Here is a 12,759-nt window from a genome sequence, read left to right as displayed (position 1 = left end):
TTGGATATAAATGTGTTTTTTTGAACTGCTCACTGTTTTGCTTCTCCAGGCAAACCATTCAGACGATATCAACGCAGCCTGACAGACACAGCTTTCATCTTCTCTAAAACAGAGGAGAGTACGGCATCCTCCCCTAGTTCTCCCCTGGTATCCCCCTTCTCCCGGGCCTCACCCTCCCCCTTTTGCCGTTCCGCATCTCCACCCATAAGCCCTGATTTCCGCCCTGTCACCTCTCCACAAAGGCCCAGAGCCCCCATGTCACCACCCACATCCCCACTTCGTTCTGCCCCTCAACTTTCAGCCCTGCCTGTAGTCCCACCACCTAACCACCAAGTTCAGCCTGCTGATGAGCCCAGAGCTCCATCACCCACAGAACCTTCTGCACCTCCAGCCTCCCCCAATCTTTTGGCTTCCATGTCCTCCAGTTACGAGAAAAACAACCCCTCTCAGTCACATCTGGATGATCTGCCTGTTTTACCCCCAAATACCCCAACTGAGCCAGAGCCCACAACTTTCTGCTTCGAGCCAGGTCTAACTCCACAGGCTCCAACAGCTCCTCTTCCTGAGAGACCACAGCCAAACACAGGTGGGTTGGAATAGAACATAAAGAATTATATTGGGATCTGAAATCGATATCTGATCATTAATTTAAAACCACCAAAATTCTCTTTTATAGTGATAATGCAATGTGAAGAGGAGCATATTACTTTCCTTTTACTCATTTGTTTTCCAAAGACATTAATCATTTGACATTAAGGTGGTTTTTATTTTTTTGTTTTTTATTAAATGCTGAAGTTTCTTAGATGCCTTTGGCAAAGCCGCTGCACATACTCCAGACTATTAAAAGCAGCCAAGGGAGTTTGAATAATAGGCCTGTTGTACAGAACTATATTTCTAATTGCCAGCCACAATTGAATATTCCTTGTGTGCCCTAAAGTAACCACATATACTGTAACTCCTAGTCATGCTAAGGTTGAATTTAATGTACACCCAGAGAACTTAACAGTACTGCCACACCCATACACAGCCGTCATGGACACATTCGCAACATGCAAGTTTATCAAAATGTACAGCTGTATTTTTTTATTTTTAACATTATAATTTTCCAATCAACAGAACTACATACAGCCCCACATGTGCACACTGAGCTGGTCTCAGACACTGGCTACAAAGTGCAGGCCGTACTGATAGAGGAGGAGGAGGAGGAGGAGGAAGATGAAGTGGAGGTGAACGAGGAAGAAAAGGTCAGAACACAACCGCAGCATTGTGTCTTCACTACAGAACCAGTCCAGACTGAGGTGGAGGAGCAGGAGCAGGCGGAGGAGAAGTATGATCAGGTAGAGGAGCAGGAGCAGGAGCAGGTGGAGAAAAAGTACGATCAGGTGGAGGAGAAATACGATCAGGTGGAGAAGTACAATCAGGTAGTGGAGCAGGAGCAGGTGGAGGAGCAGTTCGGTCAGATGGAGGAGCAGTTCGGTCAGGTGGAGGAGCAGTTCGATCAGGTGGAGGAGGAGTACGATCAGGTGGAGGAGGAGTACGATCAGGTAGAGGAAGAGACGAATGAGCAGAAGGTGGAGGAGAAGGATGTGCAGCAGCAGGAGGAGGAAGTGTTGGAGGAGGGATCAAAACAGGACACTGAACATGCATCACTAAAGGAGCTTGTGGAGGTGCAACAGGAGGAAGAAAAAGAGGCAAAGGAAGAGAGAGAGTTGATTGACCAATCAGAAGACAGCTGGGCCCTTGCTCAACCTGCTGAGCTCTCAGAGAAAGAGAAAGAACCAGCAATAAAAGGTATCTCTTTTGGTCTTGGATCCAGTTATGTTAACTTGAATGTTTTGTCTCTCAGAAATGAAAAAAATACATTTTACAAAGAGCTTTCACTCAAATCACTATTTCAGATGTCGAACCAATTGGTCAAGAAATCAAACATGAGGTTGTGATCCCATCAACCAATGGAATCACAAATGGAGACGACACACAGGAACAGAATGGCATAGGTTTGACAACTGTTCAGTTCATACAATTGTATACAAAACATTATTGTACACTGATTATATGTTAATACATTGATTACTGCTTCCACATTGGTCTTTCTCAGAGCGATCTTTGAGCCCATCTGACACTGAACTCAGCTCCCCAGAGCTGGCTGTGTGCTACGATCTCCATGGCACAGCAGAGGATGATGACATCAATGAGGATAAGGAACAGGAGATCTCACAAAATGGACAAGAGGTACTGCATCTGCAAACCCTAAATGCACTTGTACCCCAAAATTGTCAAGCAATTCAAAAAAATTTGTTTTTATTATTTCCCGATTGGGTATATACATTTAAAAGTATAATAAAAATATGAAAGTGGTTACATACTTATTTTCCTCTATTCTGCAAGGCATGCATTACATGATTAAAGCCTTTCTCTCACTCCATTTTCATCTCTGCTTTAGGTTTTAGCTGAGCGACAAATATGCGTCCGAGCTCTGTATGACTACCAAGCAGGTAAGCTGCCATTTAGAAGATAATCGCCACGCATGTGCACATAAAGTGCCTCCACTTAGAGTAATTACACTGTGATTAGCGGGTTTTCACCATGTTATCTTGCGGTTCCCACAGAGGATGAATCTGAGATCTCCTTTGAACCTGGTGACATCATCAGGGATGTGGAAACGGTGGACAAAGCCTGGTGGAGGGGGTGGAGCAAAGATGGTCGACAAGGCCTGTTCCCTGCCAATTATGTGGAAACCATATAGGCAGACACACACACACACACACACACACACACCCACATGTACACACACACACACACACACACACACACACACACACACACACACACACACACACACACACACTCAGGGACACCTTCACCACTCACATTCATGCATGCTTTTACCTTAATCCTCCCACTGAATCTTTGTATTATCTATTTTGCATAAAGAAAAATGTGATTCTATTTTGATGTTTGAAAAAAACAAAATATTCTCACAAGTATGCAGAAATTACCCTGCCTCATTTTCTTGGATGAAATAGTTGAGACCTTTTCCTGGACCAAAATAACTTATTTCCTCTTGAGATACTGTAGGAATGTTGGTGGGAGGGATCAGATCATGATGACAAACGATCACAAACTTGCTTTTCTAGTAAGAAACACAAACAGATTTTGATAGTGTATAGTCTGCCTTTTGATCCACACATATAACAAGCCTTCAATTCTGCTCACTGTTTGCTTTTTGTGCTACATTGCTAAAAAATAATTTACTGCTCTTGACTGGTATATATAATCAAGATTCATGTATCACACATCACCTTATAATCATATTCCTGTATTTTGTTGAGTTATTTTATAGCACTATATCTGTTACTGACAGCCTGCCAGCACATTTTAATTACCTATTGAAAAACAGACAGCAGCATATCTTTAACAAGCAGAGGAAAAAGGCACTGTATCTGTATTTCTCCATCACTCTTTGAGACAACGTTGTATCTTGTTCATATGGTCATGTCCTTTCATACATTTTGCTTGTAAGTCCGTGATTTTTTTTTCTTTCTAGATTTTAAGAAATTAAAAGAATATGTTGTCACACAGATGGTATACAAAACAAAATCTTCCTCCAACTTTGATCTTCTGTAATATCTTAATACATTACACTGTATATAAGAATGTATAGAAAAACAAATATCTTCTCTTTTTCTATACTTGGCTTGTATGTTTGTATGTTGTATGCTTGTTTGATCTCATGTATGTTCTTTGTATTTACTCCAAACTTACAAATATATAGCATTTTTAAACTCGAAAGGTTTCATTAAAGTGTTTTTAATTTTAAATGTTACTCTTCACATTTACTGTTTTCAATGGGCAAACAGAACCAGTCTCAAATGCTGTCATTTATACTAGGTGCTATTAATGTAATGATGGAGACATTTTAGAGATTTTTTGAGTGTCCACATTTTTGCTAAGAAGAATCCTTATCAACACTAATTTGTCTGTGTGTTCATGGGGTGTTCATCTTAAATCTCAAAAAATGTCCCATTTTCTTCATCTTAATCAGAGCATAGCATTTTATATTTGGAAGGATTCCTAAAAAAACACAATATATGTCATACATTACATAGTAACTACTTAAAAAATGAAATTGTCATAGTCATCAGATATTTAAGACACAAATGCTGACCAGTTAGCCTTAGTTAATTAAGTGATTATAAAGAACTGATTTGTAATTTCTCAAGTATGCAGACAGATTCATCTCTATAGCGTATGTATGCTTTGATGAAAGCATCACAAGGCTTTCTTTCGTTTACTTTAATGGTATACTGTGTAGCACTATAGTTTAATTGTGATGTTTGTAATCCCAAACATGTTTGTCTTGCTGTATTTATTTAATTTAAGTACTGATTCTTAAATTAATGTGTAAAGAATTTTAAAAAAGCTTTTGAGTTGTAGTGCTATACTTGAACCCATAGGTGGAGACATTGCCTTTTCCAATGTGTCACCGGTAACACTATTGAGAGTGTGAGTGATTTGAACAGATTCCTCAGGACAAAATGCAAAATATTTTGACAGGCAAAGAGGTGGTTCATTGTTATACACATTTTAGAAGCGGGATATCCAGACGTTTTCAAAGCTAAAAATTGCTAATGCTGCTACACCTCAAACAGGATTTTCCCTTAGGGTAATAATGATTGATTGAATATGACATTAATATTTCTTAACCATACACCTTTAATACTTAGAGGGGAGCTAGGTTACGCTGTTGTAGTGCCAGTTCAATAACAGTATTTGGCAGATGTGCCTCTGTTCTGAAATAGAGAGGTAATGTTTGACATGGGTCTCATCCTGCCTGAACTGATGCCTGTTGACAGACTGAATAAATCTATCCAGGAGACTATTCTGTCAAGGTTATCCCAGAAGGCTAATCATCAGTGATATGTGTGAAAAGGTGATGAGCCTCTTATGAAATACTAATTGGGTTGCAAGAAGAAGACCGTGAAAAGCTCAAATGAGCAAGATTGAGAGATAGAAAAAAGTAGTTAATTTTAGTTTTGAACAGGTCAATAAAAAGCAGCATATGTGCACACACATATATATAATATACTTATATACACTTTATATATAATTATGTGTGTAATATTATATTATATATATGTATGTATATTACATTAGTGTGTGCGAGAAAGATAGTCATAGCCACAGAGTGAGAGATAAAGTGAGACAGAGAGCGAGGACATCTGGAGAGAGAATGTGAAGGCAAATTGATCTCGACAGTTGTGTTCCCCTCACCACATCCCCGTTCCCATGGTCATCCCCACAACTCAAGAGATCCCTTGTCTCTTTAGATTAAGCAGACTGATAGGGAGACACCGGCTAATGTGCCAGTCAACTTTCCCTTCCCCTTTGTCTTTAGGCTGTTCCTTCATTCCGTGACCCTCATCAGTAACAAAAACCCTTCAACTGGGGTGCTAAACTAACAGAGAAGACCCTTCCCCCTCCCCATGACTTTCCTTTATCTCTTACTTAACTGACAGACCATATCTGACCGGTTGAGGACTGACAAGTGTGGGATGGCCGAGGTAAAGTGGCGGTAGGGAAGTGCCACTCATTGTAGTGTTATCAGCACAAAAGCCAACGACAGAAACCTAATCTGACCTGGCTGCTGATGGCTCGTGGCTCGCTGGCTACATTTCTGCTCTGAAACAGATCCTGGCTGCCCCCGAGATATTTGGAAAGGAGGATAAGCACATGTATGCACATGGGCATGGATACACACATGAAACACATATACATATACACACAACCACAGGCTATTCTTAGCTCTTGTTACTGATGCAACCTCCTTCTCCTTGCTACTCCTCAACCCCTGCCTGTCATCGTTTAACTAAAAGAAACTTTTTGTTATTAATTATGCGTTTGGGAAAGGTGTCAATTTCCAGGAGACAGAAAATCTTACCAAAGCTGTCTCATAACTCTGTTTTCATCTTCTCCTCTTTACTGTACTCTAGTTGCAAGCACCTGTGCGCAAGTGAGAGCAAATGGGACTTGTTTTCCTTTTGGCCCAGCTTACCTCACCAGTCTTTGTGCCAGAGGGCAGCCCATTTGGATCTTCTGCACTCGAAAGCGCTGTGAAATTTCATAGGTTTTCGTAGGTTTGGCAGAGCTCAGGTATGCTATTCTTAAAATACCTTAGGAGCCCCTGTTTAGGTCTTTTCCCTTGCTGGAATAAAGATCTGTGTTTGTAAGCACCAGCACAGAAGAGCACTCACTGAGAAATTGGGTCTCATTTTCTTTTTGGCTCATTGTTCTGCAGGGGCAACATTTACCACAGGCAACATTGGATCAAACATTACCCACCCAATAGAAACTCCATTTCAAGCCTTGGTGGTGTATCAAAATGTGAATCCACTACTGATTCTGTTTGCTTTTGACACAATCTCAAAGCTATACAACAGTTATCTGGGAAGAATATTCTCTAAACTATTATGCTTCCTCAACATAAATCTGCTTTAGCTCAGTGATAATTCCATCTGGTATAAGTCTTGATTAAACCTTTGCTTTTAGACATCTCTCTTGTTCTTGACATTGTCATTTTTTCTGTTTTCCCTTTAAAGATAATCTTCAAAACCGCTGAAGTAGATAACGCCTTGGAAGCTCCTGATGGCTCCAGCCAAGATTTTACTGTCAGCATAGAAACCGGCCCATTAACTTCTGAAGCCCTCTTTGGCAAAGCTCCCTTTCCCCTCAACTGCCATCAAAAAGCTATTTCCTTCGGCCAGTCTCACACAACCCTAACAATGAACAGAGGATTAGAACATCTCTCTATCTTAAAGCAAAGAAAAAAAATCTCTTTTTACCAGTCATTGGTGAAGACTAGTTGGCAGCATTTCCTCCTTGGGATTTTTCCTGACATGATTCCCAAGAGGCGGTTTTTGCTTTTACGATACAATTCCTGTGCTTGCAATCAGCCAACATGTGGCATTGTGATCCAATCAGAGGACCCCCCCCCCCCCCTCCACCCCCCCGCCTTCAGTTTGTAAATGGTTAAGTCTCTCAGTCTATTGTGAAGGAATCTTCAAAGTGGTTGGAAACCACAGGGGAACATTGGTAGTTGTTAATTAATGCAACAGACTTCGTACAAATGCTTTATTTTCCCGACTCTAAAGATGAAAACAAAAATTTGTGCTTTGAATCTAGCAACAGGCACATCCAAATCTCTTACCTCATCTTCAAACCATCATCCTGGACAATGAAATGCTGTTGTTTCTCTGAAAACCATAAGTGATTTTTATTAACTCAGCTCCAGTTCCAGAAGAAATCTCTCTCTCTCTCTGGTTTAGGTTTATTGGATTTTTGTCCATACCGATCATTTATGTTTCCATTCAGTAAATTGACGTAAAATGTGTTTTGCTAAAATGATCTTTTCTGGTTTTTATGACTATCATTGAATTTGAAAGAATTGGGAGAGAGAAGCTGTGGTAACCGCTGAAAAGCAACTAAAGCAAAATTGGATATGATAAATGACGGATAATAGGGTTTAATCTTAAGATTTTCTAAATTGCTTTCAATCCAGTAAATGATTTTAAAGGTTTTGGACAGCTTGTGATTGTACACATTTCTTATTTTTTGGAAAATAAACAGCAGTAGAAAAAACATTGTCAAAATAAATCATGAACCTAAAGGGAAACTTTGTGATTTTTCAACCTGGACCCTATTTTCCCATCATTTTGTGTCTAAGTGACTAATGAAGACAACAATTTTTGAAATTCTTCCAGTGAGAGCGCTGCATTTGGCAGCCGCAAAACAGGCTGCAATGTAATCCTTTGGAGCAATAGCTCCCCGTCAATGTATGTCAACTTAAAGTGCCTGTTTTTTGCCTCTAAGTGTCATTATGGAAAGGGCCATAGAGAAAAATGAAACTTTTTTTCTTTCTTTCTTTTCCGTTTCTTTACCATCCTGTCTATTTTTTATTGTGTCTAACCAAGTCTCGATCAAGGAGAAGTCTTTTTCTGAAATCTTATGAGAGAGGATGTAGTTTGATGGAAAAATAGGGTCCTGGTTGAAAAAAAATCCAGGTTTCCTTTTAAGCTGGGGATTAAATTGTATCCGGAAGTCACCAGTAAATATGAGCATGTTTAGGTCCTGGAGGTCACTGAGCCATGTCTTATCCTACAGACTAGCACGGTTAAAAGGCCTCATCCTCCTTGTGAATCACTCACCAACCTCTGGGTTTCACACATACTGCCTGTGGCATCACAATCACTGCCAGATGCTGTGACTTTCTCTCAGACAATTCATTTCACAAGTACCTCTGAAGGAGCGATGCCGATGGTGGCATTTGAAGGAGACAAATGTACATAAGCATGTGTGTGTTTGTGAGTGATGGGGATTTGCCAGTGGCAGTTTGTGAAAAGGACACATATGAGATCAGATAGAGTTGAGTCTAATGCACAGCCTATCCCGAGGACACAAAGCAGGATAATGTGAGACATCTTTTCTCACACCATTTAGGCTATGCTCATGGGGAAACATTGTTTATTTCTTGGTTGAACTACATAATTTCAGGCTGTATGCATGGTTTTGAAACACAGAAAAAAACATGGCACAGTTTTATGTAGATGTAAATACAAAAAAATGGAATAAAAAACCCACCACATCAGCAATAATGACAAGGGCAGACAGGCAAAAAAAATACTCATTTTATTAATGTGATGTAAAAGCGAGTTTGCATTTTATTCATCCTGTATTCAGACATGCACAACAACTTTGTGCTTCACACTGCTGTTCCAATGATTGTGATGTTAACCGTGCAGATTTATAGTGGATGAGACACCCAGAGCCAGCCCTTGGCAGCCCAGGCACGGTGCCCGACCCAGGGGAGGAGGATGATGGAGAGCAAACAGCTAATAATTAATACCATGATTACACAGGCTGCAACAACACAGGGAGACAAACCTTCACACACACCCAGGCAGGGACCTGACCAAGACTGATAGCACAAGAGCATGCAAGTACACACACAGATGCACAAATATACAGACACATGCATGCACACACTATAACTGTCACACACACATACTGACAGCAACATTTGTTCTTGCTTATGTCTGCTCCTGTCTAACTGCTCTGTAACTGTTTGTTAGTCGCTTTGTTCAGTCGTAGTTTGCATTGCTTTTACTGTGTGCTGCTTATGTCACTCTCTGTTTTATACTTATTGTAACTCACTTGCCTTATAATGTTTTATATCTGTTTCTTGATTGTAGGCTGCCAACTCACACCTGGCCAGGGACAACAGATGAAAACTAGCCTTTGGGCTAATTCTGGCATATTTACAGATATGTTTATTAATATGCACTGTCCCTGACAAATAAACAAAACAAAATAAAAAATAAAAGATCAATCAGAAAATGTGAAAGCCATGCTGAAGGGTTAGGGTTATAAGAGGAGTACAAAACAACTATTTTATACCTTTGTCAAGATTTTGTATGGTCCGTGCAGAGTGGATATTAAAGTCTATCCTCAGCTGAATGGAAACTGTTGTGTCTATTCTATTCTATTCTATTCTATTCTATCTTGCATCCCTGAGACGAAATGCTGGTGTTTGCTGTTTAACTGTAAACAGAGCCAGGCCTTTTGTGTCAGTTTGGCTGCTGTCAGACATTTAAAGTAAATAAATCCATATTGCTAACCAACCACTAAACCCTACCTGCCATGTGTAGAACTGATACTATGATTCAAAGGCTAAAAAGACCATAAAAAAGTGTTTAGGCTGTAACAATACCACCCAGACCCCCCTGTGCGTGTGTGGATGAAACCTCCCATCCTATACAGCCATTACCTAAGCCACACAGTAGGATAACAACATAAAAACGTCACGGTCACCCTCATTAGCAGCCGTGCTGGAGTTGCTTTGATTTGTACGTGCATGCACGGGGTCTGCGATGGCTTCCATATGGGCACCCTTTCATTTTTTAATATAACCAGCATCATGTTACTCTGAGATGAGGTGATCCCAATTTCTCCAAAACCTCAAGTATTTTTCTAAATGTGCTCGACATGTCCAGGATTTCCTACCATTTGAAGGGATGCAGGGGCGGTGTGTGTTTTCACTACAGTGTGGCTTTCCTCCCGCATAATGGTGTATATGTATGTGTGTGTGTGTGTGTGTGTCAATTCCAGAGAGGAAGAAAAAGAGAGAGGTTGTGTGTGTGTGTGTGTGTGTGTGTGTGTGAGAGAGAGAGAGAGAGAGAGAGAAAGAGAGAGAGAGAGAGAGAATAAAGAGATGCCAACCATGGAGGGGCCATGCAAGGCCTGGGGCCCACAGCCCTTGGCCACCACTTCCTCCCCCTCCGTGCCACATTGACTCTGTTTCCATTACTACAGTGGAAGGAACAATAAAGAGCTGATGTGTGGATGTGTGGTCTACTAGCACAGCACAGGCCTGGACAGCACAGGACAGATTGGACTAAGCTAGTGGGACCTGGAGGACCTGGAGAGCTTTATGTGTGTGTCTGTGTGTGTGTGTGTGTGTGTGTGTGTGTGTGTGTGTGTGTGTGTGTGTGTGTGCATGCGTGCATGCGTGCACATACTTGTGTGTGGTTGCATACTGTATGTGCTCTACCTGACAACAGCTTGACAGACACAAGAGAGTAGAGAAGAGGATTACTGCAGTAATCATAAGGTTTTTTTGTGCCAATCTAATTTTAACACCTCAACCTGCTCAGATCAGGTAATAACTCATATTAAGTTTTCAGTGTTGACCAATGTACTGCCTAGTTTTTTGTTGATTTTACTTAGATAGGTGTCTTGACTGTTATCCAGTTCTTTAGCAATAAATAATGCTGCATAACAATGACATAATATTCACAACGATATAAACAGACTTTGACTTAGAAAACACAGATTGTAAATGTGTCAACTTCGTGATGCTCATTGTTCTCTGCTGTTTTCTTCATCAAAATAATATCTATTACCCAAATAGGAGAGACAAAGTCCCCACTGTACACCCCTGAAAATTACCTATAAAAGAGCTAAATAAGTGTTGACTAAATTAAAGACTGACTAAATTTAACAAAATGAAAAACATTAACATGATATTTCTGACAGAAATTAGCTTATGGTACAGAAAAGAGTTTCTCATCCCTTTGTTTCTTTGTTTGAGAAGATGATGACACATTTGATCCTGTCTCGCAACATCACATGTCAGCCTCCTCATGCCCTGTCACTCTGACAGCTCACAGCCCGCAAGGCAAAGGATCATGGGTGCTGTGTCAGACACAGCAGGGAGGTCGGGGGAAGGCAAGCTAAATGCACGATGTGTGTTTCTGTGTGTGAGTGCATGTGTTTGTGTCTGTGTGTAACTGTATGTGTGACTGCATGTGTGTGCATGTGTGTCAGTCTGAAGGGATGGATGCATGCCAAAGGCGAGAGCAGCACCATGTCAGAGTGCTAGCAGACGATGCCCATTTCAGATACACTAATTCAAACAGTCAGCTCAGCCATGAAACCATTTCCTCCCATGATTCCTCCACCCCCTTCCTCTCTGCTCCCTGTGCGTCAGAAGGGTATTGCAAGGTGTAGCAACAGTCATACCTTAGTCTGAGTGAGTTTGTTACCTTTGTTATCCTTAGTTCATCAGGTGGAGCTGACCACAGGAAAGTGGATAATCAGCTTCAAAGTTTTCACAATCCTTTTTAAAAAGTCATTATAAGTTTAAAGAGTACTCCACTGCTTTAACTTTGCACACCTATAACACTAGCAAACTCAACGTGGACAGTTTAAAATAAAAATGCGCAGAGCCAGAGATACTGTCTTTTTTATTGCATGCATTCTTCTTCCTTGTCAAAACCTGGCACCTACATAACCCATAATGCAACTTGACCTCGGATCTTTCTAACTCACACCAACAGATTTTTTTTTACTTTTTCAATCTTTAGCCCCTATCACTTGAGGCAGATTATCAGACTTTGTACAGCTCCCTGTGGAGCCCCAAATGGCTTTAACAAACACACTATACACTACTATATCTATATCTATATGATACTATTGTATAAAAGTCTACTAAAATTATACTGTATGGAATGAAAGTCTGTAAATACTGAACAGATGCCTTTGCTCACACCATTTTCAAACCTAATCTTGATTATATTTGTATTTTATCATATGTCTACAATATCTGTTTTTGGCAGCTAAAACAAAGTGTCAAAGACTTGTGGTTTGTGTGCCTACAAACTATTCCAACCACCTCCTTATGACTTCAACTTTGTGAGTGTGAGTGTGAGTGTGAGTTTTGATGGGAATTAATTTTACTTGCTTAGAGTTTTGGTGCGGCCTGCTAGCTCTCTCTCTCTGAAGCTCCATGGACTTGTGATGTGAGAGCCCTCTCAGTGGATAACCTATCAAACCTACTGGTCATGACACTCTGAAGTTGATAGGATGAATGTGTTGGCATTGAATCTCTTGGCTGCTTTTGTATATGTACTGTATGCTGCAGGGGGATTGTCCCCTACATTAAAGGAGATTTTCTAGAGATGAGTTAATTTTTTTTTGTAAAAGATGGATGGATTTATCAAAAGAATGTCTGCTATATGTATAATAACGTATAAATATACTTAATATATACATAGTAATTTAGGACTTTTAATTAAGTTTCTTTGTCATAACTAAGCACCAGCTGCTGTTCAAAATACACATTTGTGTTGTTTTACCAGTGACTCAGGCATTACTTTCTTCTCAGTGTTTACTTTGTTCTTGTTGCACTGCTGTTGTTCAACC

General features: G+C 40.4%; 1 protein-coding gene across 7 annotated transcripts in view; it reads left to right on the top strand.

Annotated features, from left to right (window-relative positions):
* The window catches only part of si:dkey-40c11.2 (drebrin-like protein A), a 31,538-nt gene extending 28,599 nt beyond the window's left edge, over nt 1-2,939 (top strand). For 2 of the 7 annotated variants that reach the window (XM_053325043.1, XM_053325042.1), the window contains exons 11-16: nt 50-586; nt 1,117-1,791; nt 1,899-1,997; nt 2,099-2,232; nt 2,444-2,495; nt 2,610-2,939. In XM_053325043.1, the coding sequence (XP_053181018.1) occupies nt 50-586; nt 1,117-1,791; nt 1,899-1,997; nt 2,099-2,232; nt 2,444-2,495; nt 2,610-2,746 (1,634 nt within the window). In that variant the 3' untranslated portion in view covers nt 2,747-2,939. The remainder of the gene's footprint in view (nt 1-49; nt 587-1,116; nt 1,792-1,898; nt 1,998-2,098; nt 2,233-2,443; nt 2,496-2,609) is intronic. The other 5 variants (XM_053325045.1, XM_053325047.1, XM_053325048.1 and 2 more) reach the window with 5 other exon arrangements.
* The last annotated feature ends 9,820 nt before the right edge of the window (nt 2,940-12,759 follow it).

Source organism: Scomber japonicus, chromosome 9 (genome assembly GCF_027409825.1).
Source record: "Scomber japonicus isolate fScoJap1 chromosome 9, fScoJap1.pri, whole genome shotgun sequence".
In the NCBI taxonomy this organism is placed as follows: domain Eukaryota; kingdom Metazoa; phylum Chordata; class Actinopteri; order Scombriformes; family Scombridae; genus Scomber; species Scomber japonicus.
Note: the sequence above shows the minus strand (reverse complement) of the source record. Positions and strands in the feature narration are given on the sequence as shown.